This window comes from Capra hircus, chromosome 12 (genome assembly GCF_001704415.2).
Source record: "Capra hircus breed San Clemente chromosome 12, ASM170441v1, whole genome shotgun sequence".
In the NCBI taxonomy this organism is placed as follows: Eukaryota; Metazoa; Chordata; class Mammalia; order Artiodactyla; family Bovidae; genus Capra; species Capra hircus.
The window spans coordinates 9396384-9423063 of record NC_030819.1 but is presented as its reverse complement, the minus strand read 5'-3'; the positions used below and the strand labels follow the sequence as shown (position 1 = coordinate 9423063).

Here is a 26680-nt window from a genome sequence, read left to right as displayed (position 1 = left end):
AGGTTAAAGCGTCTGCCTCCAGTGCGGGAGACCTGGGTTCGATCCCTGGGTCGGGAAGATCCCCTGGAGAAGGAAATGGCAACCCACTCCAGTATTCTTGCCTGAAGATTCCCTTGGACGGAGGAGCCTGGTAAGCTACAGTCCACGGGGTCGCAAAGAGTCAGACACGACTGAGCGACTTCACCTCACCTCAGTGACGTAATGTGGTGTATTTCTGTATTAACTGTAACAAATGCATATCAGACTGGAGAATTATGTGATTAAAAGCAGTTATGATAATGGGAGTAGGAAAAAATGTATATATAACAAGAAACCATCCTAGAAGTTAGAAGTCTCCTGCTGGTCTTTCTGTACAAATCTTCCCTCCTTAGCTTTGTCTTGCTGCTCCTAGGACACATCTCCCTGTGAAAACAGTGCTGTCTTCTAATTTGTACTTTGCAAATCATCCCCTTTTCAGTAAGCACCCCCTTACTTACAAATTAGTCTGAGACCAAGAAACATTCCTCTTCCCGCAGTGACTTATTTCCTTAAGTCTTGATTATTCAGTCTTGAAAAACACCTAGTAAGACCATCCATAACTCTTGACCCTTCACGTCTTAAGGACAGTCAGGGGAGGGTGTAGATACAAAGGGAATAGATGGTATCATAGTTTAAGGTGGCCACTTGAAATTCCGTCTCCTTCGATATCTTTCTGCCAGTGTTAATTACTGATGTGTGTGCTCGTTTATTTAGTCGTGTCCAGCTCTTTGCGACCTCATGGACTGTAGCCTGTCAGGCTCCTCTGTCCATGGAATTTCCAGGCAAGAATACCGGAGTGGGTTGCCATTTCCTTCTCCAGGAGATCTTCCTGACCCGGGGATTGAACCCGTGTCTCCCAGATCGCCTGCACTGGTAGGCGGATTCTTTAACACTGAATCACCTGGGAAGCCCATTAATTACTGATAAACTTCTTTACCTTTCTGTCTGGCCAGCAGGTGATGGTTATACCAAGCAAATGTGCTGCGGGTGAATGCTTGTATACGGTAGGCGTGGACATGTGCACACAATCGCTTACATTCCAGTGGACAGTTGCCTCTCTAACATTCTTTCCACCACTGGTGATTTGTTTAAGCTGGTTATAATCATGTTATCTCTTCCGACGATTATTGATTCAAGGATGAATCAGTGAAGGCTCAAGCCAGTTTGGATCAATGAAACAGAATGTGAGGCTTTTCTGGCATTCCTGGGAAAGAAGCTTTCTCATTAGTTAGAGAGGCCTTGGTGCTCAAGCTCCACCCCACGCCCACCCCCCACCCTTCGGTGAGTGAGAGGGCTTGGTGCATCTGGCAGCCATTTTGTGACTGTGAGGATAGCCAGCCAAGGACACAGCTGACTTACACAATGGGACGGACGGATCTGAAAGAGTGGCAGAGAAACCCAGACTTGGGAGGTAACCTTTTGGAAGAGTTTCTCTTGGTGCTGAAGGGAGTGTGTGTTGGGGGAGGGGAGAGTCAGGGTGCTTCGTGGGTTGACAGCATTTTGTACTTTCTCTCTCTTAGTCGCTCAGTCGTGTCCAGCTCTTTGCGACCCCGTGGACTGTAGCCCACCAGGCTCCTCTGTTCACTGACTTCTCCAGCCAAGATTACTGGAGTGGGTTGCCATTTCCTTCTCCAGGGGATCTTCCCGACCCAGGGATCAAGCCCATGTCTCTGTATCTCCTACACTGCAGGTGGATTCTCTACCCACTGAGCCGTCAGGGAAAACCCTTTTGTACTTGACCAGATATTTACCGAAAAGTCTTCTGTCCCACTGTGCTGGACACTGAGCAGCTTAGTTAAGAAATAAAGCAGGCCACAGGACTTGCTTTTTCAGAAATCTTATTTATGGGCATTAGCTTTTGATTCCTTCTGTGGCTGTCTCTTGTACTGGTTTTGCAGATTGAGAGAACACTCAGTTCTTACTATTCAGTTGAAACTTTCAGAACCAGAGCTTAAAGCATTAACCCTTAGGTTAATAAGTCAGGGAGACAATGTCAAATCTGTGAGCTGCTTTACCGGTGTTGCTGGGCGGCTAGCCCCACAGTGCACATTGTCCATGGGTGTTTTGAGGAATCCTGGAGTGAGAAGCTTGGGAGCTTTGAGGAAAGTATTAGAAACAGAGACTAAACAGCTGTCGGGCCTTTTGCTCTGTGTTTAGGCTTCATTCTTTGAAATTGTGCTGTTTCTGGAGGACCTGTGACATCATCCTGAGTTGTTGCGAATAGCGAATTAAAATATTTGAAACAACTTTTTTCTATTTTATTTAGAAAGTTATACCTGAGTAAGTTGTTGATTATTTTGCTTATGTCTTGACCATTTAGAACCAACAATGATTATAACTTTTTGTTTCCCAGAGCTGTATGGTTTTTATTTTAAACCCATAAAATTATGTGTTTTTTAGCCTAAGATCATTTCTGTGCTGTGTTCATATCCAAAAAACCTGAAATCAACTTACATGTTGTTAATTTGCAAAGTCTTTGCTAGACTGAACAACCATCTTGGAAATGGACTGAATTTCTTCAGAGCTTAATTATAGGTAACCTAAGGAAGATAGGGGCTTCCCTTGTGGCTCAGGTGGTAAAAGAACCCGTCTGCAATGTGGGAGACCTGGGTTCGATCCCTGGATTGGGAAGATCCCCTGGAGAAGGGAAAGGCTACCCACTCCAGTATTCTGGCCTGAAGAATTCATAGACTGTATAGTCCATGGGGTTGCAAAGAGTCAGACACAACTGAGTGGCTTTCACTTTCACTTTTTCAAGGAAGATAGAAGACTTAATTTCCAGTTACTTGCATTTTGTGGTGTGTTGGCTTTTTATTTCTTTATCGGTTTTTAAACTGTAGCCTCCTCTAGGGCTTCCCTGGTGGCTCAATGGTAAAGAATCCACCTGCCAATTCGGGAGACGTGGGTTCAATCCCTGGATCCGTAAGATCCACTAGAGAAGGAAATGGCACCTTACTCCAGTATTCTTGCCTGGGAAATCCCATGGACAGAAGAGCCTGGTGGGCTGCAGTCCAGGGGGTCGCAAAGAGTTGGACACAACTTAGCGACTAAACAACAACAGCAAGGCTTTTCTTAGGATAGTTGAAAATTGCTTATGATGGATTGGTATTATAGCATGAGAGCACTGTTTTCTGGCTGGTATGGTGGGTGAGTCTCAGCATGCTGTGAAAATGCCTTGACACGTCTTCCCAGATCATGGAGTTCATCCTTGATGACTTGTTTATATCTTCTCCTGACTTCTGATAATTCTCTTTATGCAATTTCTACTGTGGATACTGAACCTAAAAACTCAGACTTTGAAGTTTGTTGTTAAATAGCATTATTAAATCAGAGTTGATTTAATACTCTGGTCAAGTTGAGTAACTGCTGTTTCAAAATTCAGTTTTGAAAACTGAAAAACATTCTAAATCACAGAGATTTATAGCATGAAGAGTAGTACTCCAACACACCCTTTTTGTATTGGCAATGAAGTTTTAAGGTAGTAGGGACTGAATGACTTCACTTTCACTTTTCACTTTTATGCATTGGAGAAGGAAATGGCAACCCACTCCAGTGTTCTTGCCTGGAGAATCCCAGGGACGGGGGAGCCTGGTGGGCTGCCGTCTATGGGGTTGCACAGAGTCGGACACGACTAAAACGACTTAGCTTAACGTGAGTAAACTACTCGAAATCTCCCAGAACTCTGCAGCACATGGCAGCAGTGATTATACAAGTAACTGTGTTCTCTGGTGGCTCAGTGATAAAGAGTCTGCCTGCAGTGCAGGAGACGTGGGTTTGATCCCTGGGTCAGGAAGATCTCCAGAAGAAGAAAACGGCAACCCACTCCAACATTCTTGCCTGGGAAATCGCATCGACAGAGGAGCCTGGTGGGTTATAGTCCATGGGGTTGCAAAATGAGTTGAACAACAATAACGGTTTTTAAGGTTTCAAGTTCTGGGTAGTTTTTATCACAGGAAATTGTATTTGGTTTGGTATCTGCCTTACTGAAGACATTTCCATCCCATGTAAGCGTGTCTCCTATGGAAGTTTCCCCTGGATGTCCTGCCAACAAGTCACTTATGTGAAACTTAAAATGAAACTTATTCTTGTAACCAAACCTGCTCTTTAGTTTCCTGTCTGAATTAAGTTTACCTATCTGCAAACCTTATAGTCAACTTTGACTATTCCCCTGCCCTTGTACTTCCGAATTCTGTCATCCTCCCTAAATCTGTTGCCGGGTCCAGTGTTAATTAGTATCATTGCGGCTCTTCTCACTGCTTTTCTCTTCCCTGAATTTCTGCTGCTGTCAGATTACTTCCTCCTTCATTTCTTTCGCCTGGACCACGTATGACTTCATATACTTCAGAATTCTTCCCTGGCTTATTGCTGTCTGTAGAGCCTGTGTTCTTCAAGGTGGCATGCACAATAGTGTCATTTCTGTCTGCCTTCCAACACTGTCTGTGCTTGCTTAGCTTCTCTATATTTTCTGTTACCAGAGTCAGCTGACTGCTGTAATTGTGTGTGTGTTGGGGGGGGGCAGGGTTTAGCTTTCATCTAAAGAGCATCTTTGCTTCTTTGAGAACAGTGACTTGCTTGCTTGCCTCAACTTTGGCCATGCGATGGAAGGACAAGTAGATTTACAAGAGAGCAGGGTTTTCGGGTGAGAGGAGGAGGTGAAAGGTGTGGGGAAGAGGTAAGTTTAGCTGCTTTAGGAAGGGTTATACCATCTCAGGACCAAGACTCTTGGAATAATTTAAACACCCGCACGTGGGAAGGCGGGTGGGGAGACCTCACCAGCCAACAGTTGTGGAACTGTGACTTCTGGATTCCTTACAGTAGGGCAGCAGCTCCCTGCAGTCCCCTCTGTGCCAGGTGCTTTGCATGCTAAGTCGCTTAAGCAGTGTTCGACTCTTTATGACCCACGGACTGTAGCCCGCCAGGCTCCTCTGTCCATGGGGATTCTCTAGGCAAGAAGACTGGAGTGGATTGCCATTTCCTTCTCCAGGGAATCTTCCTGAACCAGGGATCAAACCTGGGTCTCTTACTTCTCCTGCACTGGCAGGCAGGTTATCACTAGCGCCACTTGGGAAGCCCAGTGCTTTCCACTGACGAATTCATTTAACCCTCCCAGATACAGGAACTGAGGCACAGAGCGGTTAAGTAACTTGTCCAAGGCCAACCATGTAGTTGGTGGTAGAATTGGAGTTCAGGCAGCCTCCACAGTCCCTGCTCTGAACCATTATACTCTACTGTTTCTAATTCCTGCCTTCCATTCTTTTTTTAAAAAACTATGTATTTATCTTTGGCTGTGCTGGGTCTTCATTGCTGCGCTTGGGGTTTCTCTAGTTGCGGAGTGTGAGGGCTGCTCCCAAGTTGCTGTGCTTGGACTTCTCATTGTTGTGGCTTCTCTTGTTGGGGAGCACAGGCTCTTGGCTGTGGGGGCTTCAGTAGCTGTGGCTCCCAGGCTCTTGAGCCTAGCTTCAGTAGTTGTGGCCCATGGGCTTAGTTGCTTCTCGGCATGTGGGATCTTGTTAGGATGAGGGATCGAACCCATGTCTCCTGCATTGACAGGTGAATTCTTTTTCACTGAGCCATCAGGGAAACCCCTGCCTTTCTTTCGTGCAAGAATATAATTTACAACCCTGTCTGACAGTTGTTCTGTATGATGCAAGAGCCGTGGGAGGTGAGGGGTTTTAAAGGTGGTGTCAGTCATAACTTGAAAACTTCAAAAGGCCATGCAAGAGGGTGAGGGTATATATTTGACGGGACTCACACTGGCTGGCAAAACATCAGTTAGTTCGTTAGTTCAGTCACTCAGTTGTGTCCGACTCTTTGCGACCCCATGAATCGCAGTGCACCAGGCCTCCCTGTCTATCACCATCTCCAGGAGTTCATTCAGACTCATGTCCATTGAGTCCGTGATGCCATCCAGCCATCTCATCCTTGGTCGTCCCCTTCTCCTACCGCCCCCAATCCCTCCCAGCATCAGAGTCTTTTCCAGTGAGTCAGCTCTTCGCATGAGGTGTCCAAAGTATTGGAGTTTCAGCTTCAGCATCATTCCCTCCAAAGAAATCCCAGGGTTGATCTCCTTGAAGTCCAAGGGACTCTCAAGAGTCTTCTGCAACATCACAGTTCAAAGGCATCAATTCTTTGGCGCTCAGCCTTCTTCACAGTCCAACTCTCACATCCATACATGACCACAGGAAAAACCATAGCCTTGACTAGACGGACCTTAGTCGGCAAAGTAATGTCCCTGCTTTTGAATATGCTATCTAGGTTGGTCATAACTTTTCTTCCCAGGAGTAAGTGTCTTCTAATTTCATGTCTGCAGTCACCATCTGCAGTGATTTTGGAGCCCCCCAAAATAAAGTCTGACACTGTTTTCCACTGTTTCCCCATCTATTTCCCATGAAGTGATGGGACTGGATGCCATGACCTTCGTTTTCTGAATGTTGAGCTTTAAGCCAACTTTTTCACTCTCCTCTTTCACTTTCATCAAGAGGCTTTTTAGGTCCTCTTCACTTTCTGCCATAAGGGTGGTGTCATCTGCATATCTGAGGTTATTGATATTTCTCCCAGCAATCTTGATAAGAATATAATTTTGCTGAAGTTAATATTTAGGTAGTTGGCATAAAATGATTCTTCATCTATTACATGTGATGTCAGTTTACCCCCTCTTCAGTCACAAGACTTAGACTGAAGGGCAAAGATTGCATTCTCAAGTCTCATTCATCTAGTAGGTTAGAAAGGCCCTGGGTGGACTTTCTGAGAAAGAAATATCAGGTATAAGCATGTTAAAGTTGCAGCAGTATTTAAATCTGAGCAGAAGAGGGAGATTCTCTGATGCTGAGGGGAGGAAATTTTATCTGGAAAGAATTCCCTTGTCTTTTATCGCTTACGCTGTTGACAGTGGCATCATTGCTACTTTGTATGTAGAAGTGTCATCACAGTAAACTTAGGTTGATTTGGCTAACAGTTTCTGTGCCTGTATTCTTTATTCTAGTTACCATTCCTTTACCAGAGTATACTACTGTACTTCTGTGTCAAGGCAGCCAGGCTGTTCTGTGACTGTAACTGCTTGTGGTATCCTTTCTTCCCCGTTGGTTTGTCAACTAAAAGAGGGCAGTGGTGCATCTTTGTCTTATCCATCATCGTTTCCCTCGAATTAACACAGTGCCTGACACAGCGTGGGTGCTTAGCGGGTGTTTGTAGAGTGGCCTTACGTGTATACTGAAGTATGCAGTTGAGATTGGATTGTTGTAAGGCTTAAGAGAGAGAGAGGAGACCTTTGGTTGTGTGATTCTCTAGATGTATCGTGATTCTCTAGAGACCATAGAACCTTTTACAGACCAGTGAGTGGGTTGTTCTCTTGAATATGTAAATGTTTGTTTTCCCATGCTGCTTTTTAATATCCTAAAAATCCAAATTGTCTTCTTTTCCCTCAAATTTCATGGCGTCTTCCTTGATTCCCTGGCTAGACTGTTGACCGTGCCTGATATTTCCTTACCTGTTCAGTGCCTCTACTATGCTCTCTACCATCTGTTGTTTTTAATGTTTGGGATATATAGTTTGTTCTGCTAGACTACCAGACTAGTCCGAACTAGCATGCTTTGCAGAGTGAAAAGAGGCGCTAGTCCTGTGGGTGCTGGGGTGATAGGTGTGTCCTGGAGCCATGTCAGGAGGCGTATAAGCCTCCCCAGTAGTCAGCACGTGCCGCCTGACCCAGGGCATGAGGAAGCAGCAGAGTTACAGGTAAAAGAATGCTGGTTTGGGTCTTATCTTGTTTCTGCCACTTCACCTATTTAGGCATGGTGGATATTTGGTAGCATCCCTCAGATCCCAGTTTTACTGACATATTAAGCAGAGATGACTAGTTATGTCCTGCTGGTTTCTTAGCCCTGTTTTTTTTTTTTTTTTTTTTTTGAGGCAGAATGATTAAGGAATACAGTTTGGAAAAGATAACACACCCCAGTATATATAGCAGGATTTTTTTTACAGTAGCCACGATATGGAAGCATCCTAAGTGTCCATTAACAGATGAATAAATATGGAGGATGTGGTATATATGTTCAGTAGAACACCACTCAGCCGTAATGCAGCTTTGCTGTTTGCAGCAGCATGGGTGGACCCGGTGGACGTGATGCTTGGTGAAGTAAGTCAGAGAGAGACAAATGCTGTAATTAGATATTACCGCTTGTATGTGGACTGTAAGACAATAAACTGCTGCTGCTAAGTCACTTCAGTCGTGTCCGACTCTGTGCGACCCCATAGACAGCAGCCCACCAGGCTCCCCCATCCCTGCGATTCTCTAGGCAAGAACGCTGGAGTAGGATGCTGTTTCCTTCTCCAATGCATGAGAGTGAAAAGTGAAAGTGAAGTTGCTCAGTCGTGTCCGACTGTTTGCGACCCCATGGACTGCAGCCCACCAGGCTCCTCCGTCCATGGGGTTTTCCAAGCAAGAGTACTGGAGTGGGGTTCCATTGCCTTGACTGTAAAAAAACGGAGACAGGCTCACAGATATATAGAGAACAAACTAGTGGTTACTAGTGGGGAGAGGAAATGGAAGAGGGACAAAGTAGGGGGTAGGGGCTCAAGAGGTGCAAACTACTGTGTATAAAATATATAAACTGAAAGGGTATATTGTGCTGTATAGGAAATATACACATTATTTTATAATAATGATAAATGAATTATCTGTAAAAATGTTGTCACTGTTTTGTGCACTTGAAACTAATATAGTGTAAATCAACTATACCTCAGTGAAAAACTTTTTGAAACTTTAAAAACTATGGAATATTACAGTAAGATATTTTATTTAATATGTGTAATTCTAGAATAAATTGAAGACTTCCTAACTTTGTAAATCAGCTGGAACCTGATGACTGAAATGTTTATCTATAAAATGGTTTTTAGGGTAAAGTGAGCCTTACTACAGTGCTTCCTAGACAGTGCAAAATAAGGAAGTAAATAAATACTTATCGTTGTTGTTAATATTAGTGCATTCCTTGTTCTTTTACTCTCTTCAAATTTTAAAAAATTATTTCCTACCTAAATTTATCTCTACTTGGGTCATTTCGCTACGTCTTATTGTCGCTTTCTCTTCATTGTATCCTTGTTAATAACCAAAATAAAGGGTAAAAGTAACAGGTTGGCCACTCAGACTGATGCTGAGTAGGGTGAGGAATTATGTAGTTAATCTAGGCAATTAACTGAATATCATGATCTCTGCTGGTGTTTTTTTTTTTGCATTCCATTCATTATTTGAGATAAGCTTTCTAATGTAGGCTGTACTAGAGCACAGCAATTAAATCTAACAAAAAAGACTATCCTCACTGTAGGTAGAGCATGCTTTATTCAAACCATATGACTCCTATTTCCATCCAGCAGTGGTATTGAAAACTTGATGTGTTCCAGAAAGCAGTAAATTTAGTACAGTATGTGGAAGGACTTCTAGTTTTAGCAAATTTTAAAAGAAATTCAAGTTTTCTAAAGAGAGTACATAATTCAGATAATGTGCCAGACTAATTGAAAAAGTTTAAAAATTAAAGTTAATATCTAATGTTTGGATTAAACACAAAATCTTTAGCCTTTCACCAGTTTTACCAGCTTACTACCAACTGCTACTGCTAAGTTGCTTCAGTCGTGTCCGACTCTGTGCGACCCCATAGACGGCAGCCCACCAGGCTCCCCCGTCCCTGGGATTCTCCAGGCAAGAACACTGGAGTGGGTTGCCATTTCCTTCTCCAGTGGGTGAAAGTGAAGTCGCTCAGTCGTATCCAACTCTTCGCGATCCCATGGACTGCAGCCCACCAGGCTCCTCCGTCCATGGGGTTTTCCAAGCAAGAGTACTGGAGTGGGGTTCCATTGCCTTCTCCATTACTACCAACAGTATATGTTAATGGCTTGTGAGGAATGAACAGGAAGGTGAGCCAGGAGGCATCTGCATTAACATTCCCTTAAGCTAATTGAAGTATTACTAAATCTTACTTTTTTTTAAAAGACTTAAACTGTAAAATTGCTCATCTAATTCCATAGTTGTTATATGGTATATTCCAGAATTGAACTGGAAAAATTAGTTTTCAATCCAAAAGTACCAATCAATTTTAGTGTTCATAAAACAATAAAAAATAATTTGATTGGGGAAAAATGAAAGCAACTCATTTTTAATTTCCAGATTGTTGAGCTATAAAAGTATTTCACGTGACGTGCAAAAGAAGGAAATTACATTTCATAACGAAATAATTCCTATGACCAGGAGAACCTTACCAATACACAACCATATTTAATTATAAAGCTTCTTATCCTCTTAAAAAATACATCTAGAAGAAATACTTTAACATTTGTGTCTGCGTCTTTTTTTAAAAAAATTATTTTACAGTAACATTTATTAGAAGTATTGGAACACAGACACATTGCTACAGGTAGTCCTGTTAAATAGGAATTAAACTCTGTGTAATCATTGTGTTTAAAATAGAATTTCTTATGGGTTTTAGACAATTGGGACTTCAAATCATGAGTGTCATACTTTGTTCAATCCAGTACTTAATGATTAAGAGTTTAAGGTTTTACATTAATAATTTTATATGAACACATTTAAATTTTTATATCAAATGTTATTTATGTAAATTATTTATTTACATATTTCAAACATCAAGTAAGAAGATCTGTCTCTATGGAAATTCAACAAGAAGTTCACAATTGTGCCTGCATCTTTAATTAAGGCATTATTACTGTTGTATTATAAACCAAAAATAAGCTTAACTTCTGGAAAATGCCAGGTAGCTAAATACTAACGGTTTCATCCAAGCAAATTTAATGTCATGAATTGATCATCAAGATTTTGCTAATATTAAAAGGATATATATTCTAGTATTAAAACTGGAGTTTCTTCAAAGGAAGAAGGGTAAAATTTATTTCAAAGATCGACTTTTTAGTTAATGCTAATTTTCTGCGTTTACTGCTAAAGAAGATACTGAATTCAGTTTCTCTGGGTGTCTTCTCTTTGGCTTTTCTATTCTGACCAGAGCCACCCGGTCTGAGAGTTTACATGATAAAGGAAGTGTGTGGAACTAACCCTAGAGGCTTTTCTGTTTTCTCACATAACACCTCCAGGCACCAAAAAGACGGAATGCTTCATCTGCATCCTTAAACATTGGGAACTTAGAATGCTGCTTTCATCTGGAAGTGTTACTGCATCTACATTTCCTCGGAGATAAAAAAAAAAGTTAACAGCCCACTCAGGTTTCTGTTAACTCATCTCTTCTTAGTGTCCTGATCTGCACACAGAGAGTGTAGAAGGTGGAAGCTACTACACAGCCTCCCCTTAACAATCATGGAGACTCTGGAAATAGGTATCAGTGCTGATTTCCGGGAAATAAAAAGAAGAAATCAGATGTGCACAAAAGCACGGCAGACACTAACAGACCTCACTCTTAGTCTTTTAAAATGAAAGGAACATTTCCGTAATCAATAGCAGGCGGATTCTTCACTGGCTGATCCACAGGGGAAGCCCAAGAATACTGGAGTGGGTAGCCTATCCCTTCTGCAGGGTATCTTCCCGACCCAGGAATCGAACCTTGGTCTCCTGCATTTCAGGTGGATTCTTTTACCAACTGAGCTATCAGGGAAGCCCAATACAGAATATAGAAACCCGAATTTCTAGAAGTAGAATGTTTTCCACCTGAGCTTAAAAAGTTTACCCCCCCAACACAAAGATATTTAGATATTTTTAGTTTGTTTATTTAAATGATTTCTATTAAATTAGTACTAAAAACCTCTTCTTTGCCCTAAGAACCTTTGTCAGAAACCCATATCATTTAGTAAAAGGCACTTAACAGTTTTGGGGGTTGACAATAGCTGAAGAATAGAAATGGAAACCATCCCACTCACTGTCAAATATTAGAAATAGAAAGAGTCCTATGCATGAAAAGCAAGATTTTATATTCCTTAACTAGAAAACCTGACTTCTGCCAGTTGTTACAGTGTGAAAAGTTACCACTATCCTGTTTCCCTAACTAAATATTGTACATGGCTATCATCTGGAAGTTATAACCTTACTTGAGTGCATTGGGCCAAGTATACACTTAATACTAAATATACATTAGATTGAATGAAATCCAGATACTAGTCATATCACAAGAGAAGGACACAGTTTCCTTTGGTTGAACCAAGTCATAACATATACAGTGTACCCTCAGTTAAGTACAGCTTGTAAGCACGTCATTAGATTTCAGGTGATCTTGCAGTTAGCATCCCAAACAAATTGAAGAACTTTGCTGGTTTATAAGTTTACGTTGAGAATTTTAAAGAGCCTTTGCTTCCCCTTCCACTGTCCACCCCCGGCAACAGTCAAGTTCCTTAATATTCTTATCCTAATGAATCACTGTAAATTGGGTTCTTAATTTGCAGTGAGCAGACTAGCACTTGAAGAAAACGACTCCTACAAACGTAGGGGGTGGGGGCTGATGGGACCTTCTTCCAGGAGGTTCTGCACCTCTCTCGTGGACGCCCCGCAGTCAGTGTGGAGGAAAGCGAATTAGGGTTTGTATCCTGATCTTCTCGAGTGTGCGCACTGTTCAGCCTGGGACTCCCAGTAAACGCTCATGCACACCTTGTACCCAATAGTGGGGGTGAAGACCCAGCCGACTGGTGTTTACCCATGACCGTGAACACTACGCTACGAATGGTTTTCCTATCTCTCTGTTCAGATGTTCTCCATTTTATTTCTAATCACTGTTTTGAAAAGTACCCTGAGTGTAGGTTCAAAGCCAACTACCCAGACAGGTTTCAGCACTGATGTCATGATCTAAGAGGAGAACTCTTCCATCTTCTACACAATAACTTGCTAGAGTCCAAGTGCCAACTTGGCTGAAATTCCTTCTTGGTACTGAATTGAGGTCTTTGGTTATAACTAAAAAAAAAAAAAAAAAAAGCTGAGTAACATTGCATCAAATACCAGAAGTGGTCTCATTGGAAGCAAAAGCTAAATAAATCAGTTTGTAGGTTTTTGCATGTGTGACATTTGCAATATAGTATGATACACTGTGATCAAGTGTTAGTTGCTCAGTCATGTCTGACCTTTTTCGACCCTGTGGACTGTAGCCTGCCAGACTCCTCTATCCGTGGGATTTCCCAGGCAAGAATACTGGAGTGGGTTGCTTTTTCCTTCTCCAGGGGATCTTCCCAACCCAGGGATAGAACCCATGTTTCCTGCATGGCAGGCAGATTCTTTACCATCTGAGCCACCAGGGAAGCCCCGTTGTGACCAAGAATGGAGCTCGGTTTGCCACCGGCAGTGAGGCAGAGGCAGTGAAAGGAAGAGGAGGAAGGCTGGAGGACGGCATTCTCCCCGAGGGGTTCTGGTTTCATCCCAGATGGGACAGCAGTCCGGTCCTCCTCCACTGATGGACCAGCATTCCGCTGCTCAGAGAATGCAGTCCAAGCTCGTCTGTGACTTTAGCGGTGCTCATGGCCACAGGAATGTCTTCTTTTTCTTTGCAAAGAACTAATCAGACGGAATCCCAAATCAACTCTCCCTCTGGTCTTCTTGTGAGCTCTTCCTGGACCTCATCCATACAGCACGATCTGCGTATTCTGGAAGCAGCGATGCTGCCGAGGCTGGATGCTGTCCGTGTCATCCCGCAAAGGTGATGCTTCTCGACTTCATCACTGTTACTTTTTACCTATAATGGCAGCAGTTGTTGACAGTTCATCAGGCTTCAGTATGTACAAATAACCATGTACTAAAGCCTTCCAGCCAGACATGAGAATGCCCCTTCCTTCCTTCCCTGCCTCTCTCTCCTTTCTTCTTTTTCTTCCTTTACCTCCCTCCTTTTCTCCCTCCCTCCCTCTCTTTTTCTTCCTCTCTCTGTCTCTTTCTTTTTCTTCCTTCCTTTTTCTCTACCTCTTTCCCTTCCCCTACCTTTTTTAAAAGCCAAAAACAGGTCCCTGAAGAGGTTAGCAAGTTCGTCTGAGCAACACCTCACCTCCTGGTCCCAGTGTTGGTTTTACTCCTGTAAGCTGGTGGCTACTCTGAACACATTCTCAAAATTTTTATTTTGAAAATAAAAGCCAGATACAGAGGAAAACTACGTAGAACACACATGGGCTTGCTTAAGGCGAATAATCGTGTAACCATTATATAGGTTCGGATGTCAGACATCAGCCCTAATCCTAGAGTGCCTGTCCTCATGACCTGTCTCAATCCCAATCTCCAGTCTCTCTCTGTACATACAAACTGCTTTGACATTTACAGTAATCCTTTTCTGGCATTATAAAGTAATCTTATTGTCCAAGTGTGTCTCCCTGGACCTTGTGATCTGTCTTGCCCATTTATTTTCAATTTTGATATGTCTTCTAAGTTTCTCTCAAGCCATAGCTTCTCTCATACATTTCTCTTACTTTATAGTTTATCTGTTGAATAAACCTTGGGCTTTTTGACCGATAAAGTGTCTCTCAGTCTTGACTTAGCTGATGGGATAATCATGGCATGTAATCATGGCACCCTTCAGCGTTTCCTGCAGATGAGTCCCATCCCTGAATCCAGGTTGCCAGACTTCGGTTTCAGTTCCTTTAACCAAGGCACAAGTCTTGTTAGTGGTTTTTAAGGTCTAACCAGCCTTTGATGCTTATTATTCCTTCATTAGGAGAAGGCAGTGGCACCCCACTCCAGTACTCTTGTCTGGAAAATCCCATGGACGGAGGAGCCTGGTAGGCTGCAGTCCATGGAGTCGCTAAGAGTCAGACACAACTGAGCGACTTCACTTTCACTTTTCACTTGCATGCATTGGAGAAGGAAATGGCAACCCACTCCAGTGTTCTTGCCTGGAGAATCCCAGAGACGGGGGAGCCTGGTGGGCTGCCGTCTATGGGGTTGCACAAAGTCGGACATGACTGAATTGACTTACCAGCAGCATTCCTTCATTAGATTGCAAAAATGGTGATATTTTAATTCTAACATCTTTTGCATTATTTAATTGTAGTATATTTATAAAGAAACTCTTCCCCCATCGTTTGGTTTCCTAGTGGTGGAATTCATATAAAAAGAGCAAGATACTGTATAATTCTTTATCTTTGTTTATCGTTTTTGGGGTAATAAGTTGGTTCCTTACTGGGTTAACTTCCTTCAAAGTTAACCAGTTCTGTGTAAAAGTATCACTATGAAGCTATTCATTGAGACATATTCTGTAGGTTTAAGTCTGCTGAAATTACTGGTGAAGCTCTAGTTGTCACTGTTTGGTTGGGGGGTGCCTAAGTTGGCTCTTGATCTTCTTGACTTGACTCTTGTAATATTTTATAGCTTCTCTGCCCTGATAATATATTCTAGGCTCAAGTACTGTATTTCTTACTCCAGGCCTTTAATCAGGTGACTTTTTCAGATGTATTGGTTCCTTTTAATGGTATTTGGAGTGGCTCAGATGGTGAAGCGTCTGCCGGCAATGCTGGAGACCCGGGTTTGATCCCTGGGTTGGGAAGATCCGCTGGAGAAGGAAATGGCAACCCACGCCAGTACTCTTGCCTGAAAAACTCCATGGACTGTCGCCTGAGGAGTCTGGTACCCGACAGTCCATATACTTAATGAAAGTCCGTATACTTTATGTTATATTAACTGTGTTATATTAAAAGAATATATGACATTGATACAGTTAATATGTGTGTATTTAGATATAATGCTGACCTCAACCCCAAGTAGGGTATATATAACACAAATTTAATATCTAATATAGATATGATATAATAAAGATCTACATCAATGAAATATGGAATAGTTTTGTAATATGTGGTATGTGTAACATGATATCAAACTATAATTAAATATAGCCTGTATTTTATGTGAGATAGGAATACGAACTGTGATCGTAGTAATACTAGGTTGGTCAGAAAGTTCATTTGGGCTTTTCCATACGATGTTACAGGAAAACTTGAATGAACTTTTCGGCCGAACCAACACTTTCAACTAAAATTGATGATTATAGAATTTTTACTTAACCTCTTCTTTGTTAACTTGTATCTTTATCCTTCCATAGTTAGAATTCTGACTTTCATGGATAGAAGAAATGATATAATTAGAGTACCTCCTAATTATTTGTCAGTAGTACACACACAGCAAAGGATAACAATTATAATACCAATGTAAAAATTACTGAAAAGTTAAAGTTTTACACATCTCCCTGTTCTCCTACACTTCCGCTTCCCTGGTGGCTCAGAGGTTAAAGCGTCTGCCTCCAGTGCGGGAGACCCGGGTTCGATCCCTGGGTGGGGAAGATCCCCTGGAGAAGGAAATGGCAACCCACTCCAGTACTCTTGCCTGGAGAATCCCATGGAGGGAGAAGCCTAGTAGGTTACAGTCCACGGGGTCGCAAAGAGTCGGACACGGCTGAGCGACTTCACCATCACCACATATTTATAATGCCAGAAAATCTGACTATTCCACTTTCTATATTCATGTTCTCTTCTTAGCCTTCATTTAGGTTTGGTTCAGTGAGTAACTGCTGACTTTCCAAGTTAGTCTCTTCTGTAGCTGTTTTAGTTTCCTGAATCTCATTCTCTAGTATGGGCAAACCTTTTCTGTAAAGAGCCAGATAGCAAGTATTTTGGGCTTTGTATGCCATGTGATCTGTTGCAAGTTCTTAGTATTATCGTGGGAGTGAGAGAGCAGCCACGCAACATGTAAGCTAGAGCATGACTCTCCTCCAGTAAAACTGTCTTCCAGTTTCATGTAACTTTCACAAGTCATGGTATAGCACCCCTAAACTTTTTTCCCAAACAATTAAAAATGTAAACAATGTAAAATGCGTCCTTAGATTGTGGACCGTTTGGGAACAGGTAGTAAGCCAGATTTGGCCCACAGACTAGTGTGCAAACCCTTGTGCTGTTGGATTCCTCAGAAGGTCATTTTTCTCTGCCCTTTATCCTTGGGGATCATTTGTGTTGGATTTAAAATCCTTGGCTCATCCTTTCTTTTCTTGAATATCTTACTCAGTGGAGCACATTATTATATTTTTGCATGATTTATTGCTGTTAAATCTGGTGATAATGTAAACTTCTCTTTTGAACAAGTTACTTTTTTTCCCTTTTAAGTGGTCTTGCTGGAATGTATCATGGTACAGTTTGCTCTGGGTTGAATTTTTCAAATAGGCTGTGGTATGTTTAATAGTTAACTTTCAATTTTAAGAAAATTTGCTTGAGTTTTGGTTTTTAGTATTTTTTTCTTAGTTTTTCCCCCCCCCCAAAGACTCCTCTTATTCATATGTTGGATGTTCTTTGTTTATTTTTGGTATTTGTCCTTTTCTCTTGGATCTTAAGTTGTTTTTTTTTTTTTTTAAGTTTCTTCCTTTGACTTCCTGTCTCTTGTAAGGCTTTGTTTTCTTTATTAACTCTAATTTTCCTCTAGTTTAGTCTTGATTTCCTAAATTATTTTCTTTTGCCTTTCTAATTCTTTCTTTAGGTCTGTCACCTCATTTCTGAGCATTTCTAATTCCAATTTATGTTATTTCATGTTTTCTTATTTTAAAATGTCTTTCAGTTTGTTTTGAAATGATAAGTGACACTGATCTGCTGTGTTACCATGTCTTTCTCGTGCTTTCTTTCCTCCATGGATGTTATTCTAGTTCTTGTTTTTTTCCTCATAAAAACTATGTATAGGATTTTACCTAGACACTTTTATTTTGCTTAGTTTTATGTGTGAAATTAGTTTTCCCATAAATTGCTTTTAAAAGAGCTATATAGTTTTTAAAATTGGTGATACATGTCTAAGAAATTCAAATATTTGAACAGAGATAGCAGGAAAAGATTTATTCTGAGGTCTTAAAAAGATGAATTAACCGTGTAATTTCTTTTCTTCTTGTTAATGCTCATATTGTTATCAACACACTCAGGGGGTAGCCGTTCTTATATAATATGTGCTTTTGAGATAACTATGTTAATTTTTTGAAAGCTTTCTCACTGACTCAGTTTTTTTTTTTAATCTCAAGTGCTGACTTCTCTGCCCAGTCAGAGAAGGCCCAGAAACTGGCCTTTTCTACGAGAAATTTTTTTTTTTTTTAATTAGGGAATAAAAATTAAAATCCAGAATCTAGGTACTTTAGGCAGTTTGGCAGTTTTTCCATAGCTATGTCTCCTGTCTGTCTGACCCTGCTTTTACAGTTTATCCAAGTAGTAATTCTTTATGAGTTTAAAATGTATACATGAAAAAAAGAATCTGGATTCATAGTATAGCAATTCACTGTCATGGTATTTCTAAGAATAAATTATATATCATACATTCCAATTTTTACAGACGATTATTTCTGTCCTGCATTCATAACATAAAGCCTATTGTAAATTAAATCTGTTTACCTAACATATTGCTCAAACTCAACCCTTTCCCCTGTTTTTCTATCAAAATAAAATCAGAACCATGAAATCACAGAATTTAGAAGATGAAAACAATGTTTTGTGTTGTTTTGCAATTAGGAGCAGTGGTTTCAGCTTTTTATAATTTTTTTACATATCACTATAATGATGTGATGTTGATGAAAAAAAATTCCTCTTTTTCATGACCATTATACATTTACCTGTATTTAGGTATTATATTTGTCATTCATGGTAAATTTAAATGGTCCTTGAAAAGCCTAGTTTGAGAAGTAAATTTTATTGCTTTGTCGTATCAAACAGGTTTACTGGTGATTAAAGAAAATGAATAAGAAAAGATACAGGGTTAACAGTGGAGTATTGAAAGTTTATTAGTGCATAAATTTTGGCCTTAAGTTCTCAATTATGCAGAGGATTCTGGTCAAAAACTTAGGACTTCTGAAACATGCTTTGTCACTTTGCAATTACCATACATCTTAGCCTTGCTTTTTTGGTCAAAGAATGTTGGGGGTCAGGAGCTATGATACTGCTACAGTTTGCCGTAATTACATATAGAGGCTAACCCAGGGAGTGCTACCAAAACATAGGAAGATAGAAAGGAAGTTAGTTCATTGAAACATCTGTTTGAGTAGTTACTCAGTGTGCCACTGGCTGTTTTTCTTTGTGTTGGACTGAAGCAAGAATAGTCACTAAAATGCTTGATGTGCGTGTTCTTTCTTGGTAATTTTGCATTTTGGGGTGAGTAATTTTCCTCAAATTAGAATGCACAGAAAAAGCCTGGTTAATCAGTGGTTCCTGGTCGTTGGGCTCTTGTTAATCAGAAGTTTTACTGTATAATCACAATGTATTTTGGATGTTCTCATTTTATGTTATTTCTTCAGCTCTTTGTGTGGGTATTCAGATTACTTGATTACATCTGCCTGGCATAGTGGTATTTAAAACAATTTATAATAAAAATTCCTCCATCTTAGCAACTAAGATGAGAACATGGAAAGACAATTGATAGTTGAAACCTGATCGTTTCCTCTTGAGTTAGCGTTTATTGGGTGGGATAAAGAGAAGTGAGCATGACTGTTGCTGTAGTGCAGAACGACCAGTTTATCCTTCCAGAGACACAGAGTATGTGGGGTGCGGTCCTACCATCACTTCTCCTCGAACAGAACGGTTCAGTTTTCTATGTGCTGTACATTTGGGGGGTTTCACATACGATTTTCTTTTGTAAGAAAATGAGTTTCTGTTAAAACTGCATAAAAGCATTCGATGGAGATGTACTTTATGAGCACCAGTTACGGCTGAGAGATTTCTTATCTAGCATTCTGTTGTAGTAACACCGGGCTTCTCTGGTGGTTCAGACGGTAAAGAATCTGCCTGCAATGCAGGAGACTTAGATACGATCCCTGGTTCGGGAAGATCCCCTGGAGAAGGGAATGGCAACCCACTCCAGCATTCTTGCCTGGAAAATCCCAGGGACAGAAGAACCTGGCGGGCTACAGTCTACGGGATCGCAGAGAGTCAGACATGACTGAGTGACTAACAGTTTTGTAGTGACACTAGTGATTGCTGGTTTGCGTTCCTGTAATGTATATGGGGTCCTGTGGACCTAGCTGTCTTCTTATTCTGTGTTCTCTCTTTATCAGGACTTTTGGGTAAGAGACAAGAACTAATAGTTGTGGCACTCAGCTTCCTGTTTTACATTATTATTTTATTCAATCCTTCCATCAAACTGGCAAGGTGGTTATTATCCCCTTATCCCCCTTGTCACACAAAAGAGGCTTTAAACTCAGAATCTTAAAAATTCCTCTTTCTTCTGTTTTGCTTTTGGGTCAGAGTGAGTGCCTGAGTTTAAAGGCATTGGCTTTTCTGTACATTTTATCTGAGTGACTTTATCTACAATCTTTAATTTCCTCCTGTTAGATGCCTTTAAACATCCAAATCTTAGCCTAGACGTATAACCTTATACGTCTTATAAGGCCTTATAACCTCCAGATGTCTCTGTCTGACTCTTGAACATAGACACTTGACTATCCCACACTTGACTGGCTCAGCCTTTGTAAAGTTGAAATTGTCATATCATCTCCCAAATATTTATCTCCTCATATATTCCCTTTGTTGATTCCCTGTTATCCTTGCGTCTCCTGCTCTTGTTCAGTTGCTCAGTCATGTCCAACTCTCTACGACCCCATGAACTGCAGCACACCAGGTTTCCCTGTCCTTCACTGCTATCTCCTAAAGTTTACTCAAACTCATGTCCATTGAGTCAGTGATGCCATCCAACCATCTCATCCTCTGTCATCCCCTTCTCCTCTTGCCCTCAGTCTTTCCCAGCATCAGGGTCTTTTACAATGAGTCAGTTCTTTGCATTAGGTGGCCAAAGTATTGGAGCTTCAGCTTCAGCATCAGTCCTTCCAATGAATATTCAGGGTTGATCTCCTTTACGATTGACTGGCTTGATCTCCTTGCTGCTCAAAGGACTCTCCAGAGTCTTCTCTACCACCACAATTGCAAAGCATCAATTTTTCGGTGCTCAGCCTTCTTCATGGTCCAGCTCTCACATCCGTATAGAACTATTGGGAAAACCATAGCTTTGACTACACAGATCTTTGTTGGCAAAGTGATGTTGTTGTAGCCACGCGTTCCGGGAAACAAACTCGCTCACTCAGAAGGACAATGCAGATAGTGGAGTGCAGTTTATTACACAGGTGGGCCCAAGGCAGAGTCTCCTCTTAGCCAAGGACCCCGACCAGCATTTGTGAAAATCTTTTATACCCCATGTGTACGTGTCTGAACCCACCACTCCAAATTCCTTGATACTTACATAAACCAAGGAAAATACAATCCCAATAACCCCATCATTCACGTGCTATGTGCTCATGTGCTCAAACAGTCAAACAATTAGCCAATGATCAATAAACCCGAGGTTACACTCCGACAGATACAGAAAAATTTATGGCCTGTCTGGAGGAAGGAGTGATTAGTGTATGTTTTCTCTTAGGCAATGAGTAACCTAGATATGATCTTCAAGGTTCCCCTGCCTGGAGGGGGGCTTATCCTTCTGTTGTTGTTTTCATAGGCACTAAACACAGAGTTCAGAGTCCGTTGGAAAGGTGGCTGAGCATGATTAGCATGAACAGACCTAAGATGGAGTCCAGGCCCTATGAATTCCTTCTTCAATGTCTCTGCTTTTTAATATGCTGTCTAGGTGTGTCATAGCTCTTCTTCCAAGGAGCAGACGTCTTTGGGTGAATGCTCTTTGCCCACGATGGCAGAGAGCAACCAAGCAACACACTGCAGTAGCTACTCTGGATGATATTCCCATCAGGAAAATGAAGCTACTTTCTGAAGCTTTTCAGGCTGCAGTGCCAGTAGATAGAATATGAGATGCTAATTATATGATTTATTTTTTATACTGACCATGGCCAGAGATTGTGAGAGAATCAACAGTCAGGCGCCTTATTCCAATGATGCCCTGCATGCAATCTGACTTTCGCCTTTTTGTATCTAACCTCAATTCTTTACCCAATGACCACATCCTTTACCTCAGCACACCCCTTCATTTCTCTAGACTGTGCTCTACAGTGGCACTAACTCCATCGTATTCTGTTCTATTCCCTATTAATGTCCATGAGCTTTCTGTTTACTTTAATAACATCAACGCAGAGAGATGGACCTATTGCTGGGGAACTAAATGTGATTTTAGTAGCTTTTATTGAAACCATTAACTCTGCCTGGTAAATTGCTACTGTAGTCTTTGTTCTGTTCTTGTAGTCACAAAGATATTAACATTCCATACTTTAATTTGTCTCTTTCTCTGAGGTACTGGTGATCTGTTTCATGTCCCCTTGAATTAATTGATATCCTGTGATTTTTGTCTAGGTTATCCCCTCCACTTAGCTCAAAGCCTGACAGAGAGTTGGTGTTCATTGAAAATGCACTGTGCTGTGGGTCATGGAGAATACAAAGATTTGTAGGACATTTGAAAGGTGAATTTACTGTTTAAATTGGGTGACAGAGTACTAGATACAGCTCCAACACCATAGAATTTGCTTTTCCAAAGAATACTGTTAATACCACATAGGAGTTCTTTTAATTATTTTTATCTGACCTGACTTTGTTTCATGTGTCTTTGCACACTTATACTATATGAAATACTGTATCATATATTGTAACATGTTGGCTCAGATGCTTGCTTTTAAGTTGTTTATGGTCTGTGAGTAACTAGTAAGTATACATATGGGTTTTTATTATGAAACTGTGACTCCATATCAAGCACTGTAATGTTTTTGTTACAAATTTCTACTTGCTTTTCTCCACAGGCAGCAGAAGATGTCATTTTCATTGGACCTGATACGCATGCTATTCAAGCCATGGGTGACAAGATTGAAAGCAAATTATTAGCTAAGAAAGCAAAGGTTAACACAATCCCTGGCTTTGATGGAGTGGTCAAGGTGAGAAACTGTTTTACTCTAATCTTTCCAGTACATGTCCTGAGACCAAACATTTTGTCCAAAGTGTAAGATAAAATGCAGTTTTTGCTTTTTAAAATATTCGTGTTGGATTAAAAAAAAAATCCGTGTTGTTTACACTTGGATTATTTTGAATGGCACAAGTTAAAAAGAGGAAGAAGCCACTTAAGCATTGTATTTAATGAGTATTTAACTTTCACAGGAGAAAACTTGGTGATAAAGAAATGTGCTGTTACCTATATGGATTTCATTTTTTGGTGGTTTTTCTTTAATGTTTGAAACATGATGTTGCTGTGTCTTTCCATTGAGCTCCTGTCCATATGCATAAAACATAAGTCGTACTATAGCTGTGTGTTGCTGTAGATCCCAAGGACATCTCCTCAACAGCTTCTGCAGCAGCTGAAGGCTTCTAAGGAAGAAGGGCAGAAGTCAGAGTGTATGTCTTCCCTCCCTCTCTGCACTTCTCCCCACCATCAAGGAAAAATTAACTCATTTTTTTTCTCATGAGAAAAGAGTCTCTTTGTAGACTTTCACCTTGCAATTTGAATTAGTTTGCAAGACCTTTTCATCTCAGTGTTTCTTATTGCCCTTTCTGAACTGGGCAATTCTTCATCATTGTGCTGGGTTATTTCACGCATTACAGGATAGTTAGCAAGCTGGACCCCTGATTAGGAAATATCCTCAACGTTTTGTCTGTATTTACCTTAATACATAATCATCCATTTTTTTTTTCTTCTTTCGTCTTACAATGAATAAGATATTTCCCGTCCTCCATAAACTAGGGCTGCTGCCCTAGTTCTCCGTCCTTTCACAGCCTTAGAAGAATTGTCCTCACTTGCTTTTGTTTTCACACTTTACCCCTTAGCTGTAGTCTACATCTTTCTCCTTTCCTCATTCCCACTGAAATTTTTTTGCGAAGGTTACTGGCAACCGTTCCCTCTCACAAAATGCAGTGTGTGATATGTGTGTGTATTTTTTTTTTTAAGCAACCAGGAAGTATTCTTATTAATATCTGTTAATATCTAGAGTATTCCTTTTCCCAAGTATGTGGGTCCTAAAGTACACAGAAAAATAGCAGGTAAAAATAAAGACAGTACAAAATAAGAACTGCTTTAAGACAGTTTTATAGTTGACTAAATATCAGTGATTGTTTACAATATAAAACTGTCCTCAGCGACTGGTCTATAAAAAGTGTAAGTAGGACACGGATTTCCCCAGTAGTTTTGGGCACTTACACAGCAACTCACACAATTTAATTTCAGAGATTAAAGATCAAGAGAACTTTATGTGCTAACATGTCATGTCATACATATGTTACACTGTGTTCAGTTCAGTTCAGTCACTCAGTCGTGTCCAACTCTTTGCGACCCCATGAATCGCAGCACCCCAGGCCTCCCTGTCCATCACCAACTCCCAGAGTTCACTCAGACTCACATCCATCGAGTTGGTGATGCCATCCAGCCATCTCATCCTCTGTCGTCCCCTTCTCCTCTGCCCCCAATCCCTCCCAGCATCAGGGTCTTTTCCAATGAGTCAGCTCTTCGCGTGAAGTGGCCAAAGTATTGGAATTTCAGCTTTAACGTCAGTCCTTCCAAAGAACACCCAGGACTGATCTCCTTTAGGATGGACTGGTTGGATCTCCTTGCTGTCCAAGGTACTCTCAAGAGTCTTCTCCAACACCACAGTTCAAAAGCATCAATTCTTCAGCACTCAGCTTTCTTCACAGTCCAACTCTCACATCCATACATGACCACAGGAAAAACCGTAGCCTTGACTAGACGGACCTTTGTTGGCAAAGTAATGTCTCTGCTTTTGAATATGCTATCTAGGTTGGTCATAACTTTACTTCCAAGGAGTAACCGTCTTTTAATTTCATGGCTGTAGTCACCATCTGCAGTGATTTTGGAGCCCAGAAAAATAAAGTCTGACACTGTTTCCACTGTTTCCCCATCTATTTCCCATGAAGTGATGGGACCAGATGCCATGATCTTCGTTTTCTGAATGTTGAGCTTTAAGCCTCATTTGTACAGTGTATACTTACCTCTATCTTTTCAAAGCCTTTCTGTCTCTTGGCCACTCTTTGCTTCTTGAAATACTTCTGGCACATTACTCTTAGTTCTAGTTTTGTGTTTGTATTCTTGGCTTGTTTAAATGCTTCATTCTTAGCATTCATGCTGATTTTTCTTCCTAATTTTGTCTTAAATGTTGATTTTATTTTGAGTTTTCTCTTATTGTACAGACTCATTCTAAGCAATATAACTTATTTTTATGGCTTCAGATCTCAAACCTGTTTGTCTCTTCAGTTCAGTTCAGTTGCTCAGTCGTGTCCTACTCTTTGTGTCCCCATGGACTCCAGCACGCAAGGCCTCCCTGTCCATCACCAACTCCTGGAGTCTACTCAAACTCATGTCCATTGAGTCGGTGAGGCCATCCAACCACCTCATCCTCTGTCGTCCCCTCCTCCTTCCACCCTCAATCTTTCCGAGCATCAGGGTCTTTTCAAATGAGTCAGTTCTTTGCATCAGGTGGCCAAAGTAATGGAGTTTCAGCTACAGCATCAGTCCTTCCAATGAGTATTCAGGACTGATCTCCTTTAGGATGGACTGGTTGGCTCTCCTTCCCAGTCCAAGGGACTCTCAAGAGTCTTCTCCAACACCAGAGTTCAAAAACATCAATGCTTCGGTGCTCAGCTTTCTTTATAGTCCAACTCTCACAGCCATACATGACTACTGGAAAAACCATAGCTTTGACTAGATGGACTTAAAGAACAAGGAAAGTAGTTAAAAAAAACCACAAAAAACCTGAAAGGCTGCATTCCAGCTCCTGAGGTTGAAATGGGGCCTGCTCAGAGAGAAACAGCTGTCTGTGATGTGAAAGTTTCATTTCAGTTCTTATTGGCTCTTTTAAATACTTGAAAACAAGCTTGAACTCATACTTGAATGTGACTGGAACACAACAGGATCAGCCTGGTCATCTCCAGATGGGGAGCTAGGTTTAAGTGAGATTGAGGGTGGTGGTGAGAGAAAAATGAACTGCTTGGTGATTGTACTCTCCTCGGGTTAATGCCATTCAGTAATGGTTTTGCAGATTTTTATCAAAACTCCCTACTTCAGCCTCACCTTTAAAAGTCCCTGGTGCCTTTGTTCTAAGTCTTTCTGAGCTTCTATGAGGGAAATCAGGTTTTCATTCGTGTCTCCTTTGGGCACTGTGGTTTTAGTTCTTCCTAAGTTGCAGAACTGGTAAAGACTCTGATGCTGTGAGGGATTGGGGGCAGGAGGAGAAGGGGACAACAGAGTATGAGATGGTTGGATGGCATCACTGACTCGATGGATGTGAGTTTGAGTGAACTCTGGGAGTTAGTGATGGACAGGGAGGCCTGGCGTGCTGCGATTCATGGGGTTGGAAAGAGTCGGACACGACTGAGCGACTGAACTGAACTGAGGTTGGTCATAACTTTTCTTCCAAGGAGCTAGTGTCGTTTAATTTCATGGCTGCCGTCACCATCTGCAGTGATTTTGGAGCCCCCCAAAAGATATCATCTTGGAACTGCATATCGAGTTGCTTCTTAGACAAGTTGACCTGATGACATTGAGACACCATAAAAGTAACAAGTTGGAAGCCCACCTCATCCTCTTCTCTCTAGCCACGGACTGCCTTTTGGTGGCTCCATGAACACCTGTTTTTGTAAATAAAATTTTATTGGGACACAGCCATGCTTTTTCCTTTACAAGCGTCTGTGACTGCTTTGCTGTGATGATGGCCGAGTTGAATAACTGTATCAGCGACCCACAAAGCCTGGAATATTTACTAGCTGGCCTATTCAGGAAAAAGTTTGCTGACTCCTAGTATAAGCTTCTCATTTTTCATTC

General features: G+C 41.2%; 1 protein-coding gene across 1 annotated transcript in view; it reads left to right on the top strand.

Moving 5' to 3' along the window:
- The window catches only part of PCCA (propionyl-CoA carboxylase alpha subunit), a 378687-nt gene that overhangs the window by 83509 nt on the left and 268498 nt on the right, over positions 1-26680 (top strand). The window contains exon 7 of the mRNA XM_018056387.1: positions 22662-22793. Within this exon, the coding sequence (XP_017911876.1) occupies positions 22662-22793 (132 nt within the window). The remainder of the gene's footprint in view (positions 1-22661; positions 22794-26680) is intronic.